At 55.0% G+C, this 17,073-nt stretch overlaps 1 protein-coding gene across 1 annotated transcript; it reads right to left on the bottom strand.

Annotated features, from left to right (window-relative positions):
• Positions 1-12,516: 12,516 nt before the first annotated feature.
• LOC125125156 (proteoglycan 3-like) lies at positions 12,517-16,632 on the bottom strand. The gene is made up of 6 exons (XM_047775701.1): positions 16,584-16,632; positions 16,097-16,232; positions 15,311-15,621; positions 14,430-14,561; positions 13,485-13,596; positions 12,517-12,693 (listed from the first exon to the last, which is right to left on the bottom strand). The coding sequence occupies exons 2-6, from the start codon at positions 16,155-16,157 to the stop codon at positions 12,635-12,637; spliced, it is 675 nt and encodes a 224-aa protein (XP_047631657.1). The 5' UTR covers positions 16,158-16,232; positions 16,584-16,632; the 3' UTR covers positions 12,517-12,634.
• Between the last annotated feature and the right edge of the window lie 441 nt (positions 16,633-17,073).

Genomic DNA, 17,073 nt, shown 5'->3' with positions numbered 1-17,073 from the left:
GAAAATCAGCCAGCCAGACTCCAGTGAGCACGGAACCAGTCTCTGCCACAGGGTTGGGCTGGATTCCCTGACCCGCACTGGCCACACCCAGGGCAGAAGTCAGGATGCATAGATCCTCCCCTCGCCTCCCATCTGCAGCCTGGGCCTCCCTCCCTGAATGCTGTTCCTCCTCCCGCCTGCCCGGGAAGAGAACCAGTCAGTCCCTGCCAAGCCTCCTCCGAGGGTGGGTGGTGATGAGATAATGATCTTATCATGCTTATTGCCTCTTGGAAGGCAGGTGCTGGAGGAAAACCAAGTCCGCTTTGGTTTTCCTCCCTGTTCCCTTCACATTCCTTCCCAAGATAAATTTAGCCAGCCTTGCTTTGAACGGCAGTGCCCAGGATGCTGACTTTTTGTTCCCCGAGTCCATGTCAGAGCAGGATTCACGGCGGCAGCCTCAGGACGGTGGTGTAGACCTCAGGACATGGTCCCAGGCTCTACCCTGCCCTGAACATCTGTGGCCCACCTCCCACCCTTGCCCGGCCTCCGTCTCTCAGCTGCTATATCGCTCAGACAAGGGGCCTGGATTCTCCAGTGATAGGAGACAGAACACGGAATACAGAAACGCTTTGAGATCCAGCACAGGGCTGCCTGTGTTCTTCATGGCCACTTAGAGCACAGAGGCAGGACAGTTCTGGGGTAAGAGCACAGACCTTGGAGTTTTAAGTGAGGATCAGAATTCTGGCTCAGGCAAAGTACCTTCTCACTTGCCTCTCCACCTGAAAAATGGGTCAGTGGGGCCCTGGTAAGGTTACTCGAGAGGCTTATCTTAAGAGATGTGCATATTTCTCTGGTGCTCTGTAAACGTGGGTGCAGAGGTGTTGAAGGTTCATACTTAGCCTCAGGCCAACCTGAAAGCCACAGTGAAGACTTCCAGGGCCTTCAGCCCCTCCCAGGTACTTCTTTCGAAGACTGGCTTAAAATCTCCCCAGAGGCCTCCTTGCAGAATTAGGTTCCGCGGCCTCCGCATCTTTATTGACAGATTTCTTCCTTGGTGTCTGTCTGACTCTGCTGCTGGTGCAACTTGAGTTGGCTGCATTTTGCTTTGCTCTGAGAAGCTCTCTGCTGCCGCCACCCAGACCATACTTAGCTTATTTCTAAGGAGGGTGTAGCGGGCGCCTCTCTCCGTGTCCTCCAAGCCTTTGTTCTTAGGGTTCAGTAGTTGTCCTTTCAGCCTCCTCCAGGGGGCGCTCTCATTTTTACTCTGGGTCTCACTTTCCAGAAGATCATCCTGCTCCCCCTGTCCCGCCTCCACCCCCTCTCCAGCTCCAAAGCCCCCAAGAAACACATTCGCAGGTCAGGCTCCCCAGAAACCTTTTTCTCACCAAATAGTTTACAGCTTTCTTATAGCCTTAATGGGGTAACAGGTGCTTTATTGAGCCACATGGGTCCTGCTATGCCCAGGCACTGAAAGAGACAGAAAACGTGCTACCCTCCTCCTGAACTTCTCCCCCAACCCAGATAAACCTCTAGAGACCTGAGCTTCCTGCTCTGTAAAATGAGGCGTAGTGAGGGCGGGTGTCCTGGGAAGAAACAGTCAGTGATCTTAAAGGGGTGACTGAATGGCAGTTCCCGTCGTGGCTCAGCGGGCTAAGAACCCGACTAGTATCCATGAGGATGGGTTTGATCCCTGGCCTCCTTCCGTGGGTTAACAATCCAGCGTTGCTGTGGCTGTGGCATAGGCTGGGAGCTGCAGCTCTGATTCGACCCCTGGCCCAGGAACCTCCATATGCCACAGGTGCAGCCCTAAAAATAGAAAAGAAAAAAGAAAAAACCAAAGGGTGACCGAATGAACGGACTCTTTGCAAAGATACATGCAGGGTAAAGGAACCTAGAAGCCTGGGGAAGGACCAGAGGGGCCTCAGGAGGGCTGATACCACCTTCTCAGGTGGCAGGGCAGGGGGAGGGAGCAGTCCCAGACCCTGGGAGGGATGGGGCTGTAGGCAGGCCACCCACAGGCTCTGGGCCCTAGGTGGGAAGTCAGCCCTGTTAGAGGCCCAGCAGAGGAGCTAAGAGATTAAACGCCCCACTCTTCTTCCCTCTCGCCCTCTGGCTGCCTGGGGGGCGCCTCTCACTGACTGAACCCCTACTGGAAGCAGAGGGCAGGGAGCTAGGTGGAAGCCATCTCTGAAGAGCAGGCTCCTGGGACCCCCAGAGAAGGGCAGAGACAGGGTGTAGAGGGGCAGGCAGGATGTCCAGCGTGAGATCCAGAGAGCACACACCTCCATGGGCTGTTCTCGGTGGTCCCTCCTCTCACCAAGAGTCTTGCAAGGAGGGCCTGGGCACCCCCATTTGATAGACCTGGCAAGTAAACCCTGGGGGCTAAGTCGCATAAAAGGCCCCACACCACCAGCAAGTAGTGGAGCTGGGGCTTACTTCTGCCTGACTCCACAGTTCCCCGGGGGCAGCCGGAGCAGACTGTAGGGACATTTAGGAGGTAAAGTGGCTCTTCCTTGAGTGCTTGTTAACCCTCCTGCCTCTTTTATTTCTCTCCTGGGCTGAGTTCTTGCTGCTCCCCTGCAGGACAGTTTGAAATTCTAACATCCTTGGGAGGGGCATCACAGTGGCAACTCCCTAGAGGAGAAATTCTTGAACAGGGCAGGCGAATCCAGCACTGAGTCACAGCCAGTTGGTTAACCCTGGACCAGTCACTTAACCCTGGGAGCCTTTATTTGAAAAATCGAGGGAGTTCCCCCCGTCGTGTGCTCAGCAGTATACAAACCCACTAGTATTCATGAGGATGAGAGTTCAATCCCTGTCCTCGCTCAATGGGTTAGGGATCTAATGTTGCTGTGCCTGTGGCATAGGCTGGCGGCGAAAGCTCCTATTGGACCCCTAGCCTGGAAACCATGCATGTGCCACTGGTGTTGGGACAAAAAAAAAAAAAAAGAAGAAGAAGAAGAAGAAGGAATAAATATTGAGCAATCACATCCTTCTCCTACAGATTTGTGAGATGAGGGGTCTGAAGTAATCTTTTTAAACTAATCTATAAACTGCTCTAGAAATTTCTTCAGCAGTATCAACAGCCAACACCAGTGACCGTTTCCTGGGCGCCTACTTTGGTCCCAGCCACTGTGTCTCAACCCCAGACAGGTGTGGTTTCATGACAACCCATTGATACAGGACTTTCTGTATTACCCCACTCACTCATGAGGAAATGAGTCTCAGAGAGGTCAGATAACTGGCCCAAGTTACATGGCTGGCAAGTGGCATAACCAGGCTTTGATCCCAAGTAGGGCTGAGAAGCCCGTGGAGAGGGGAGCACCTGCTGGACCCTGGGATTGCTCAAACAGAGCAGGAGAAACTTGGAGTCTGGCAGGGCAACAAACTTTCATATAGATCAGAATCATTTAGAGCAATTATTTAAAAGGCAGAGTCCTGGGCTCTACCTCCAGAGATGCTGATTCCAAGGGTTCAGGGTGAGAGCCTGGGAATCTGCCTTTGTAACAAGCCCCTGAGGTGATGCCTGTCCAGGGGACCAGCTGACCACACAGGGAGGACCATGGCAGGTGTCCCACCAAACCATCAGTAAGGGTTGCTCAGTGGGCGAAGGTCATAGGGCTCTAGAGGACCCCGAAGGTCCAGGCAGGAGAGACAGGAACCCCCAGTGGGACCCACCTACCCCCCTCTGGCCTCCAGGTTTGCCAAGTACTAACAGATGGAGAACGGCAGCGAGTACCGCACGCTCCTGAAGGCTTTCGGCATCCGCTTCGACGTGCTGGTATACGGGAATGTGAGTCCTTTTCTTGCGCAGATGGGGTACACCAAGGCCTGGGCCCTGAAGAGGCTCCTCAAGGGGGTGGGGTCCCTTCTGATCACATGTCCATAGCACGTGGGGTCTGCTCATCCATCAAGAACCCTCTGGCTCCACCATCTCCCAGGCCGGGGGAGTCCAGGGTTCAGCCTCAGGACGCACCAGCCCTGCTGGACCTTCTGCTCACTCGCCCTGATCTTTGCGCACACAGGCCGGCAAGTTCAACATCATCCCCACCATCATCAGCTCCGTGGCAGCCTTCACCTCCGTGGTGTGGTGAGTTCAGTCCCTCCAGGCTCAGGACAGGAGGCTGCTCAGAGTGGAGGCCGGGCTGGCGGGGGTGGGAGGGAGTGACTCTCTTCTGCCCAGAATGTGAGCTCAGCCTCTTGCCACCACCACCCTGCTGGGTCCACCCCTCGATGAACATCTCCAATCATGGAGCCTTCACTGCCTCAGAGGCAGCCTCCCACTTGTTACCAAGTGCCTGTTCCTCACCCTGAAGGCGGGGAGGAGACGCCCAGGTTCTCAGACCTCAGAGCCTGGATGAGGAACAGAGCTGGCTGGCAAGGCAGGGAAAGAGCCCAACCCCCAAGGATTAGTACCCCCCCCCACCCCCACAGTCCCTCTGCTTCGCCCTCTGCATTTCAGTCTGGGCTCACCCCTAGGGGCCGGGGAGGCGGGTCCTGAAGACATCTGCAAAGCCCTGTAAAGCCCCTGCAAAGCCCCCTGGATGGGAGTTCCCGCTGTGGCATAACAGGATCAGTGGCGTCTTGGGAGCCCTGGGGCTCAGGTTCAATCCCCGGCTGGGCCCAGTGGGTTAAGGATCCAGTGTTGCTGCAACTGCTGCTTAGGTCACAACTTCGGCTCAGATCTGATCCCTGGCCTGGGGACTCACCCCACTCTGACCTCTCTCTGCCTGAGGGCAAGCCTGCCCACTGCCCACACTTCCTGCCACCCCACTCCGACCCTGCAGCTCCTCCAAGCCACCCTGCCTTTCCTCCTCCAGGGACTGTCCTCTGTGACATCATCCTGCTCAACTTCCTCAAGGGCGCTGACCAGTACAAAGCCAAGAAGTTTGAGGAGGTGAGTGGGGCCAGGGTGCGTATCTCGAGAGGTAGAGGGGCAGGGCAGGGAGGGGACCTGGGCCCGATGCTCTCAGGAGCTCACCTTTTGGGGGCTTTTGCAGGGCAGTTCACTGGGCCTCAGGGCATATCTTGGGTCCGGATCAGAGGCAGTCTGGCTAAGCATGGCTCTGTGGAGAGCCCTGGGGGCTCTGTGGTCATCATTGTCAATGTCCCCATCCACACATTGTCCCCTCTCTGTTTCTGGGGTGGGACAAGTCCTGCTATAGGTGAGCTCCGGTTTAAGAATCTTAGGATTGCTCAGACTTACTCTAACTCCTTTAGTGACCAGACCTTAAGCTCTAACTGCACAGTTCCCATTGTGGCTCCGTGGAAACGAACTCTGCTAGTATCCATGAGGATGCGGGTTCGATCTCTGGCCTTGCTCGGCAAGTTATGGATCTGGTGTTGCCATGAGCTGTGGTATCGGTTGAAGATGCGGCTCGGATCTGGCATTGCTGTGGCTGTGGTGTAGGCCCGCAGCTTCAGCTCCAATTCAGCCCCTAGCCTGGGAACTTTCGTATGCCACAGGTGCAGATCTAAAAAAGCACAAAAAAAAAAAAAAAAGCCCTGACGGCTGGCTGTCAGATGGGCCCACAGTCACAGCGCCGTCATGCCTGCCCTCCTGCCTGCAGGTGAACGAGACCACGCTGAAGATCACAGCCTCGGCCAACCCGGTGTACCCCAGTGACCAGACCACGGAGGAGAAGCAGTCCACAGACTCGGGGGCCTACTCCATTGGCCACTAAGTCCTCTTCCCTGGGCCCCACCCTCAGCCTTGGGCTCCAGGCCTCCCCACCTGGGCGGGGGTGGTATGGGAGGGAGAGGGGCTCTCCTTTTGCTGCTCACCCGACGAGGCCACCCACAAAGTGTCTGACCCCACCAATCCTTACAGACAGGTCGTGCTCCCTGCCAAGACCCCAGTCTCACCCGCACCCCATTGCCTCACCCCTGTCTGCCTCCCAGGACCCTCAGGGCAGTGGTACCTAGTTGCCCCCCCTTCCACAGAGTAGAGATAATAATAGTAATAACTAGCGGCCACAAGGCCTACCAGGTGCCAGGCCACATTTCACACCCATTATCTCCTTTAATCCTGAGAACAGTGCTACGAGGTAGAGATTCGTTTCCCTAGTTTGAAGATAAACTGAGGCTCAGAGAGACTGAGTCACTTGCCCCAGGCCACACAGCCAGGAATTGAGTGAGCTGGGATTTGAACCCAGGTCTGATTAACTCCATCACCCACACCCCACAAGGAGAGAACAAACGCCCAGGAGGTGTCGGCGCTGCTGCTTCAGGCTCCTCTGCTTTGACCAGGATTGGGGTCGGCTTCGTAAAGTAAGCCCCAGCCCATCCCCAGGAATGCGGCAGGTCCCATTTTAGGGGCAACCAGCCAGACCCCAGTGCAGGGCAACACTCTTCTCAGACTAGAGTGGGGTCCCCAATTCAGAAGGAAACAGGAGGCGTAACTGTCAGTGAATTTTTCCTTCCCTCAGCCCAAGCCAGAGCAGGGGCCATTCTTGCTTTCTCTGGGACCCCCACGTGCCCACACACATCTGGGCCCCTCACTGCACAGCTGTGTAGGACACGCCCCCCCCCCGCCCCCCTCACAGAGTGGGATGGGATTCCCGGACCTGGGAACACAATGATGAAAAGGTCCAGTAAGACCCAACACCCTGCACCCTGCCAGCAGGAGTTCAGCAGGGCTTTCCCCGTGGGGCCCCTAATGAGATGGTCGGTCTTCTAATGTCAGAAACTAAAAGGGTTTTAGGAACCATCTTGTCTGATTCTCTTGCTTATGGAAGAGCACACTGAGGCCAGAGAGGGAAAGTGACTTGTCTGGAGCTCATACAGTTACGGGCCCAAAGAGACCCAGGTGTCCTGCTGCTCAGGAAAGGAGGTGGGAGCAGGCGGCTGCAAAGGCTGTTGAGCAAGACAAGCCCACTTGCTTCCCTTTGCTCCCGACACCCCCTCCCATTTCTAGGCTTTTCCACAGTGGAGACCCAGGAATCTCACCAGGGTAGAGCTCAGGAGCAGATCCAGGTTTCTGAAGCCTGAAGCATATACAATATGGGTCTTCTTTTTACAAATGGTACAGAATTAGGTATTAGAAGGGACTTCGGTGGGCCCTGGAGTATACAGTCAACTTCTTCTTTTTTTTTTTTTTTTTTTCCTTTTTAGGGCTGCACCGAGGCATATGGAAGTTCCCAGGCTAGGGGTCGAATCAGAGCTACAGCCACAGCAACTCTAGATCTGAGCCACATCTACAACCTATACCACAGCTCACAGCAATGCCAGATCCTTAGCAGGAACTCCCTATACATTTCACTTCTCACTTGCTTCCCAGTAAATGTTCTGGAAAGGTTGGAGCACAGGCCTGATCATGAGGCCTTAGCAGAAACAAGTTTGACTCTTTGTGGAGGCTGGCCCCTCTATAGAAGGTGCGGGAAATGGGGTAGGGGCAGCCTGGGGAGTAGTTTGGGAGGACCAAGCTGTAGGCACTTGCAAAGGCCCACCCCAGTGATCCCCCACCCCAGGGGGAGGGGCAGTAAGATTCCCCCACACCAGGCCCATCACCCCTTTCCCTGCTCAGCCTTCACCCCCCACCCCATCCTTAGGATGGAATGGTAACACTTCCCCAGGGGCAGCCTAGGGGTGACGTGACCAGTAGACACCTGAGGGAAGCAGTCCTGGATTGGCCAACCAGGAGTCCCACAGGCATCCCCAGTGAATCCAGCTCTCAGGAGGCTGGGCTGAGGGTAGGATCACAGGAATGTTCTGGGATCTTGACTTCTGTGCCACAAGGGCCTGGGGAAAACTAAGTTTGTTGGCACCTTCTTTTCCATAGGTGTTCAGCTAAGCCAGGTTTTGCCTCGGTAACAAGTAAACTGCAAAATCTCAGGATATAATATAAGAAAGGAGGCTGGACAGCCCCCTCCACCTGGCAGCTAGGCCACCTGAGACACACACGGCCTCCCAGATCACTGTGGCAAGAAACGTGAGAACTGGAGGAACACGGGGACCATTGAAAGCCTGGGCCCGGATGGGGCTTCTGTCACTTCCAACCACATTGCACTGGCCAGACTGAGGATGGAGCTGCAGAGCCCAACTTTCCTAGAAGAAATACTGAAGAATGTAGTCTTCCAAGGTCCCAGGAAGAGAAAAAGGCGAACACAGCACTCTCTGCTTCATTATCTCCATTTTAATAGCTTTTCTTCTCCACTTTCCCCACCCATGCCCACTAACAGTTACACACATTTTTCCCTTCTGTGTGCCTTCTCACAAAACCTTGTTCTCAGCAGGTTACCAGTGAATCTCCCAGAGGTATTAAGAGATAGCACACTCAAGAGTTTCTTCTCCTAAGAATAGGTGCTCTTTAATCAAGGACTTCAAAACTGAAAGGCCTTAAACAGCCAAAGGAATGAATATATAATGGTTGAAGTTGAGGCTGTGCTGGATAGTTAAAGGACATCTAATTTACTGTGGCCTGCGTCAAGCAAGCTTCAGTCTGGAAGGGTCTAGGCACCCTCCCCACCCACCACTCTCCTCCCTCCTTCTACCTCTGGCCTTGGCTGGCAGTATACTGGAATACTGGCAATGGCTAGAGCCCACTCCCCAGGAAGGAGATAAGTAGAGGCTGATAAGAGGAAGCTTGCCATTCAAAGTACCAGTCTCAGAGCCACCTATGCGGAGCGCATCCTCCCTACCCCCACTCCCACTGCTCCTGATGCTTTAAGAATTACAGTGTCAAGGAGTTCCTGCCATGGTAAAGCAGAAACTAATCCGACTAGGAACCATAAGTTTGTGGGTTGGATCCCTGGCCTCTCTCAGTGGGTTAAGGATCTGGCGTTGCCGTGAGCTGTGGTGTAGGCCAGTGGCTACAGCTCTGATTAGACCCCTAGCCTGGGAACATCCATATGCCACAGGTGTGGCCCTGAAAAGACAAAAAAAAAAGCAAAAAAAAAAACAAGCAAAAAAAACTTAGCCTGCTGGTGTTCCCATCGTAGCTCAGTGGTTAACGAAACCTACTAGTATCCATGAGGACACTGGTTCAATTCCCTGGCCTTGCTCAGTCGTTAAGGATCCGGCATTGATGGGAGCTGTGGTGTAGCTGGTAGACCCGGCTTGGATCCCACATTGCTGTGGCTGTGGCATAGTCCGGCAGCTATAGCTCTGATTCAACCTCTAGACTGGGAACCTCCATGTGCCACTAGTGTGGCCCTAAAAAGACCAAAAAAAAAGAAAGAAAGAAATACAGCATCAAGAATTAGCCTGATGCAGTACAGGATGCAGGGACCTGGGGGGAGCCCTGACCCCAACCAGCACCCCTTCCATGCCCTTGGGAGACTGACAGGCAGTGATCGGGAGCTTTCTGGACCAGTCTCCATCCAAGGCAGAGGCACAGACCCCTCTACTGAGGACAAGCCTCTTCACCTAGAGGCAGGCCCTGGGGCCCAGCGCTGGTGAGGTTCAGGGCCGTGCCAAGGCCCATGCTCTCGTTGCCAGAGGCCCGCTCGTGTTCATCCCTCCTGCTTCATCACCAGCCATTTCCCCTGGGCTTCTCCAAACCTCTCCTGTTCCAGCAATTCCAGCACCTTTAGCAACAAAGCGCATCTGGCAAAGCTTGAATCTCCACCTCTTAGTCACGTGGCTGTTCGGATACACAGCCATGTACACACGCAAACGAAGACCTGCACACGCGTGTGCTCAGACACACACTGACATGCGTTCACACTCCCGAACACACTGGCCAAAGACACAGAGGCATGCACATATGCATGTGGACACAGATTCGGGTGTATCAGGAACAAAGCTACCCAGATACACACCCTCAAAAATGGACACACATACAGGCACATCCATGCGCAGAGATGGAGAAAATGTACAACTTCCTGTTGTGGCTCAGCAGGTTAAGAACCCAAGTAGTATCCACGAGGATGCAGGCTCCAACCCTGGCCTCTCTCAGTGGGTTAAGGATCTGGTGTTGCTGCAAGCTGCAGCATGGGTCCTGGATGTGGCTCAGACCTGGCATTGCTGTGACTGTGGAGTAAGCCTCAGCACAGCTCCTATTCAACCCCACCTGGGAACTTCCTTATGTCACATGTGTGACCATAAAAAGACCAAAAAAAAAAAAAATGAGCTCTCATCGTGGATCAGTGGAAAGGAATCTGACTTGTATCTATGAGGACCCAGGTTTGATCCCCAGCCTGGCATACTGGGTTAAGGATCCAGCATTGCATGAGCTGTGGTGTTGGTCACAGACGCAGCTGGCTGTGGTCTATGCCAGCAGCTTCAGCTCAGACTTGACCCTAGCCTGGGAACCTCCACATACCGCAGGTGTGGCCCTGAAAAGAACAAAACAAAACAAACAAAAAAAAGATTTGGAGTTCCCACTGTGGCACAATAGGATCGATGGAGCCTTGGGAGTGCTTGAACACAGGTTTAATCCCCAACATGGCACAGTGGGTTAAGCAGTGTTGCTACACCTGCAGCTTAGGTCATAACTGCAGCGCAGATCTGAAACCTGGCCTAAACTCCTTATGCCACGGTGTGGCCGGAACAGGAACAGGAAAAGAAAAAAAAAATCTATGGCGTTCCCATTGTGTCTCGGTGGGTTCTGTTGGGGAGATGGCTTGGATCGTCAATGTTGGAAAACGAGACACGTGAACACAGGGAGATCTCAGCAAGGCTCTTTACTTCTGCAGAAGGGCCCAAGTACCCAAAAAGCAAGGACAAGGAAGAAAAGGCCCTCCCTATTATCCATAACACAGTTGATGTACCTGTCCCCTTCCCATTGGTAGGGCAGGGGGCACATTTTTCTCAGTTGGCTAATTTGAAACGAATTGCTACTGGGGGGGGGGGGGGGCGCATCCCAGGAAGGCGTTTCAGCCTAAACCAGAACAAAATGAAGTAAATAAGATTTCCTTTGATGGAAAAGACATTATGTTACATTCCACAGATAAAAACCCAACTAGTATCCACCAGGATGCAGGTTCCATCCCTGGCCTTGCTCAGCGGGTTAGAGGATGTAGTGTTGCCTTGAGCTGCAGTGTAGGTTGCAGACTTGGCTCAGAGCTGACATGGCTGTGGCTGTGGTGCAGGCTGGTAGCTGCAACTCCTGTTAGACTCCTGGCCTGGGAACTTCCATATGCCACAGATACTGCTATTAAAACAAAAAGTGGGAGTTCCCGTCGTGGCGCAGTGGTTAACCAATCTGACTAGGAACCATGAGGTGGCGGGTTCGGTCCCTGCCCTTGCTCAGTGGGTTAACGATCCGGCGTTGCCCTGAGCTGTGGTGTAGGTTGCAGACGCGGCTCGGATCCCGCGTTGCTGTGGCTCTGGCGTAGGCCGGTGGCTGCAGCTCCGATTCGACCCCTAGCCTGGGAACCTCCATATGCCGCGGGAGCGGCCCAGGAAATAGCAAAAAGACAAAAAAAAAAAAAAAGTGTTCACACGAACAATGCAAATACATGCTGACTCACACACAGATGTATGCATTTGTACAAATACAGACTCACCTGCATGCGGTATGCACAGGCTTACAAAGACGGACTCAGGTACACACCAAGATACACGTCCACCCAGAAATACAGGTCCCATTTCCCAAGAAGTCACCCAGGCCTCTCTGCCCGCTGAATACCCAGTTTCAAGTCTGAGCCTCCCACGTCATCCAGCTCAGACCCTGACCAGATAGAGCCCAGGCTGGGACAAAGTCAAGAGCAGCAACAGCTCTCTCTCCACGTCCCTGGGGTCGGAGAAGGTGGGAGAAGCCTGGGGCTGTAGCACCAGGACTGCAGCCCCATGGCTACCAGAGGCCCTGGATTTGGCCTCAAGGTACAGGGGTGAGGGACAGGGAGCGCGGGGAGGGGGGGGGGGGGAAGAGGGGGGGCGGAAGGGGGCGGGGGGGCGGAAGGGGGCGGGGGGGGGCAGCTCCCTCCTGAGAATGTGGTCCCTCTAGGGAGGGAGGCGGGGGGTTGGGCTGGGGCTGGGGCTGGGGCTGGGGCAGCCACCCTCCTGGGAATGGACTAGGGAGCCCAGCTCAGAGGACGTTGGGGCCTTTCCACTCACCCACAGGTGGCTGGGAGGAGAATGGGAACTAGGGGCCACCATCAGAGGGGAGGAAGACCCAGGGCCAGAGAAGCCAGCTGCCCCTGGAGGCTCCTTTCTCCTCCCTCCCAGCCATTACCGCAGGGGGGACCTCCCTGCGCCACCCAACTCTTGAATCAGCAATATCGCCGCCTTTTGGTAAAACCGCCCACCTCCCACCCCACCCAGCATCCCTTCCTGAGACCCAGCGAAACTGGAGGGCCAGTGCCCCATGCCCTCACCAAAGGCGCTGCTCCCCTGGAGGCATGAGGGAGGGCCTTCCGCAGGGAGACCGCCGCCTAGTCCACGCTCCGCCCCGGGGTGGCGCTGCAGGAAACCATCCCAACGCGCCACCCCGTCCCCCCTCAATCCCGCTGGCGCTGGCCTCAGAGGTCTTTTACTTTCCTCAGAGCCCACCCCCCACCCCCACCCCCCACGAAGCAGGAGGGCGTGCTTCGAGGGTTTTCCAACCCAGAGGAGTCCTGCAAAGCGCACGAAGAAGAAACAAGGGTCGGGGAATGCTGTGGGAAGTCTGGCTTTATTAATCGGCTTGGCTGGGGCACAGGAGTGGGTGGGGGCATCCAGGAGGGCGTCGAGGGAGCGAGCGGCTCCAAGGCAGGGGCTCCTTGCCTATGGCTTAGATAGAGCAGACGAAGGGCAGACTCTTTAGGCATGAAATTAGTCGCCAGCGACCTCCTAGCGGTGGAGAGCACAGTGCTGTCAGGGATGTCAGCTACTTGGGAGTGGCCTGTGCCCCCTCCTTCCCTCCACAGGCACCTCCTAAGTCGGCTCTGCCTGTGGTCCTCCGGATCTGACAGCCTGACTCCCACACCCCTCAGCCAACGTCTGTCCATCTCTTCCCTGGCAGAGGCAACGCACTAAGAGCTTTCCATGGAGGATGGCTTCATCCTCCCCATGCCTCCCAGAGGTCGGTGCTCTCATCACTCCCATTTCACAGATGAGGAAGCTGAGGCTTGGTGGGTGTGATACCTTGCCTGTATCTCAGCCGGCAAGTGGCAGAGCCGGGACGTCAATGGCCGCATTCTGACTCCAGCCCATATGGTCTTAGCCACTGTACCAAGTCCGCTCCCTTACAACTGGCAGCCGTGCTGGTCCAGTCATCTGTCCGCCATCCCTAATTCCCACAACTGTTCCTCCTCCCTCAGCCCTACCTTACACTCACATCTGTTTCGCCCATCTCTCCCAGACTCACTCCTTTGTCACCATCATCTCCAAGGAGGGAAAGGAGTGCCCAGGCCCCAGGCCTAGCTCTGTGCCCCAACTAGCCCCTGCCCAGGGCACCCCATCACCTGATTTTGCTCTGAGGCATCCTGACATCTCAGCCCTTCTCACAAACAGGACGTTGTTTCTCCAGGTGAAAGAAGGGCATGGGTTTGTGGAGGTGTGTTCAGGCAGCTCAAAGGCTCATATGTGTGGGAGTCCACCTTGCCACCCCTTCCCCTGGACTGCTGCCCAGACCCACTCACCTCTGGCAGTCATGGACACGCAGTGACCACTCCCATTCCTAGGCTGCCCTGGGGCCCAGAATTGAAAATTCCAGTGACTCCCATCACTCCACTGAAATCTCCTGTACCGGGTCTGAAGAAGAGATAGGCTGGGTCAGAGGGTGGTGTGTGGGAAGACAGGCAGATTCTGGGGCTCCAGGGAAAGCACACGCAGTTTCCCTTTCTGGCACTGTAATCTCCTCTCACTGCCCACCTGGCTAGGAGCCAGGTACCTTAGAGATGCACCCCTGAGGGCTTGTAGGCAATGACAATGGCAGACAAAGCATCACTTGCAGCCTTCCCACAGGTTAAACTGCACAAACAGATCTCCTAGGGATCTCGTTCCAGTGCAGATTCTGATTCCAAAGGACCCAGCATTGTGCATTTCCAAGAAGCTCCCAGGCGATGTCCATATTGCTGGCCCAGGCAACACACTTGAGTGGCAAATATGACGGCACTTACTCATCCACAGTCCCAGGGCCACTCCGAGAGAAGGACCCCACTTGAGAGATGAGGAAACGGAAACTTGGAGGAAGTCCTTCGGCTAGTAAGAGACCGAGCTGGAGATGGGATTTATCTCCTCACTCCAGGGATGTGCTGGTAATCATTTAACAACCAGCCCCGGGGGAGGGAGAGAGGCACCGGGAGGGAAGAAACCTGATTTGTAACAACTGCCCATTCCCTTTGTGCAAGTACATCCAGCGGGGCCGATTTCAGGCTACAAGCATGTCATCCCTGAACATGGAGTTGGGAAGAGAAGCCCTCAGTTGTCAGTTCTCCTAAGCCAGGGCTAGCCAGCTAGAGCACGGCACTGTGCGCCACTCGAAGGCCACTTCAGGCGCCAGAATGAGGCCTGAAGCCAGCCAGTGTTCCATTGGGGGCAGTCAGAAAGACTACCCTGTACCTGGGAGTCAGCCCCTCACTTACCAAGGGCCCTAGGAAGCCTCCAATCCAGACCTGTGCTTGGTTGCGCAAATAGATCGCATTCTGGATGAAAGAGTTTATCTTGTAATTGTGGATGGAGGCCAAGTTCCCTCGGTAACACCTGCTGCAGACATTCTACAGAGAGAGGAGACGAGGTGGAAAATTAACTCTTTTTTCACAACAATACATGCCAAGTATTATTTAATCCTCACCACATCTCTAAGAGGTGGTACCATACATTTCCATTGACATGAAAACACAACAGCCCTGAGGGGCGAAGTGACCTGCCCAGGTAAAATAGCCAATGGCAGGTGGAGCCAGGACTTGGTACAAGTATATCTTACGCCAAAACCCTTTATCGAACTAAACCAGTGCTTCTCAAAGTGCAGTTGCCAGGCCGGAATTATCAATACCTGGGAATTGGGTAAAAATGCAACTTCTTAAGCCTTGGACTTACTCAACCAGAAACTGAGAGTTCACAGGCCAGGAATCTGTGAAGGGCTTTTTGGGGGTTGGGGCATTGGCCATACCTGTGGCATGTGGAAGTTTTTGGCCAAGGATCAAGCCTGAGCCACAGCAGTAACCTGAGCCATATGAGTAACAAGGCAAATCCCTAACTTCTAGGCTACCAAGGAACTCCCCAGAGACCTGTGTTTGAATAAGACTTCTAGGAGAGGCTGATGCATACATTCTAGGCTTGGAGAACCACTGCTCTATATAGATAGAGAACTGAAGGTTGAATCCACTCTCTTCTCCTCCCCCTGGCTCCCCTGCCACTCACCTGAGCTTTCCCAAATGTCCTTGGTCTAAAGGATAGGGAACAGAAGGATGAATCCACTCTCTTCTCCCTCTGCCTCCCACATAGTAGCCTCCATGCCACTTACCTGAGCTTGCTTAAATGTCCTTGGGCTCCTGACCAACAAGTAGAAGTGGGTCAGGCCCCCAGTGCTCGCCTGCATTTGAACACTGTCCTCTTCCCTGGGACACTCCACATTCTCATCTAGGGCAGCTTGGTCTGACTCCATGGCCTCCTCATCCACAAAGGCATCTTGAGAGCTGGGAGCCCTGGCCTCTCCCTCTGACTCAGGCACTTCATCATTCAGGGCCAGCTCTCGCTCCTGTTCTCCTGAGCCTTCCAGATCCTGCCTCAGGTCTGCTTGAGTCTCTCCTCTGCCCTGATAGGGAGCATCATTCTCTGGGAAGAAGAGGTAAGCTGCCCTCAGGCCCGGGTCCCCCTTCTTCCAGGACCACGGACAGCTCCAGTGGCCCCACTCAGCCTTCCTAGAATGCCATCTAGAACCAAGCCTGGAGGAATCGCCCTGGCCTTGGGAGACACCAGAACTCTTGCAGTACATGGACAGCTGCATGCGTGCGAAGCTGATGCTGCCTGACACCACCTGTGTGTGTGTGTGTGTGTATTTGCGGTGGGGGAGGGGGAGGAAGCGCCTGTGGGAAGTCCTTCCTCTTCACACATGGGCATTTCCCCTCGCAAAGGAGCCCCGAAGGAAAGCTCAGGTCACACTTCTGGGGGTCCAGGAGAAATCTCACTAGAGACGGGCTGGGTCACCTGAAGAGGGGAGGCTGTGGCCCTGGCCCCAAGAGCAAAAGAAGTCGCAGGGGGAGAGAAGAGAAACGAGGAAGATGGATGAGAAAGGGAGGGAAGGACTTACCCAGATAAAGAGCCGAAACTGTCCCCAGCAGCAGAAGGGGCAGGAGCAGGAGGCCTTTCATATCCACAGAGTCTTGGGACAGGGAAGACAGCTTCACCTGCCCTCCTTGGCGATGTCCTGTGTGTTTGCACAGCCCCTGGCACACGGCAGAGAGGCACTTTTTGCTTAACAGGTCGGTTAAAGGGCAAGCTGGAGCGCTTCCTTCTCCCCCAGTGAACAGACCAGGCGGGTTATCAGCTCAAGAACTGAAGTCCCTTTTTCCTGAGAGCTCCATCACTGCTCGCAGGAAAGATGGCCGCAGAGCAGTTGCCCCTGCGGAAACACGGCTGCGCACCATCAAGGCCAGTTTCACTGACACAGGGGAAGAAGGGGAAGGGCAGTGACCATTCGGGTCCTAAGGACAAGCTTCCTAGGTGTTTTCTCTATAGGCTGTGGCATCCTCCCAGCCCTGGGCCCGTCCTCCCTGGGCAGCAGAGGGAGCACTTACCTCTCCAGAGTCTGAAGCCCTCACACTCAGTGCCTCTGGCCGCTGGACCCCAGAGGCAGCCCTTATACTGGGCTTTTGGGGAAGTGAGAAGGGGCCAGGATGATTGCCCCAGGCTTGGGGAGTGGGCAGTGGAGCTGATAAGAGGTTTGCTTAATCCTCTCACCGGTGGGCCCTGCTCTCGGCTGGCACTCCAGGGGCCTGCCTCCTGCCACATGTAGCTGCCCCAACCCCCTAGTGGGCGCAAGACAGCTCCAGATGACTCCGATCCAGGCATGATTCTGCCGGAAGAGGCCCTGAACAGCACTCTTTAACATCAGAACAGCCTTCCTCTGGTCGGCATGCCAGCAAGCGAAGTGGAGGCTCCCAGGGAGCTCAGGAGAGGAGCCAGGAGGTGAAAGGGAGCCACAGCCCTGCTGAGCTCTTGTCTAGACCAGGCGCTTCACCTACATCACATCCCTGCCTCCTCACCTTCCTAACCCCTGTCCCTCGA

The sequence above is a fragment of the Phacochoerus africanus genome, chromosome 4 (assembly GCF_016906955.1).
Source record: "Phacochoerus africanus isolate WHEZ1 chromosome 4, ROS_Pafr_v1, whole genome shotgun sequence".
NCBI lineage: Eukaryota > Metazoa > Chordata > Mammalia > Artiodactyla > Suidae > Phacochoerus > Phacochoerus africanus.
This window is presented reverse-complemented; position numbering and strand designations above follow the sequence as displayed.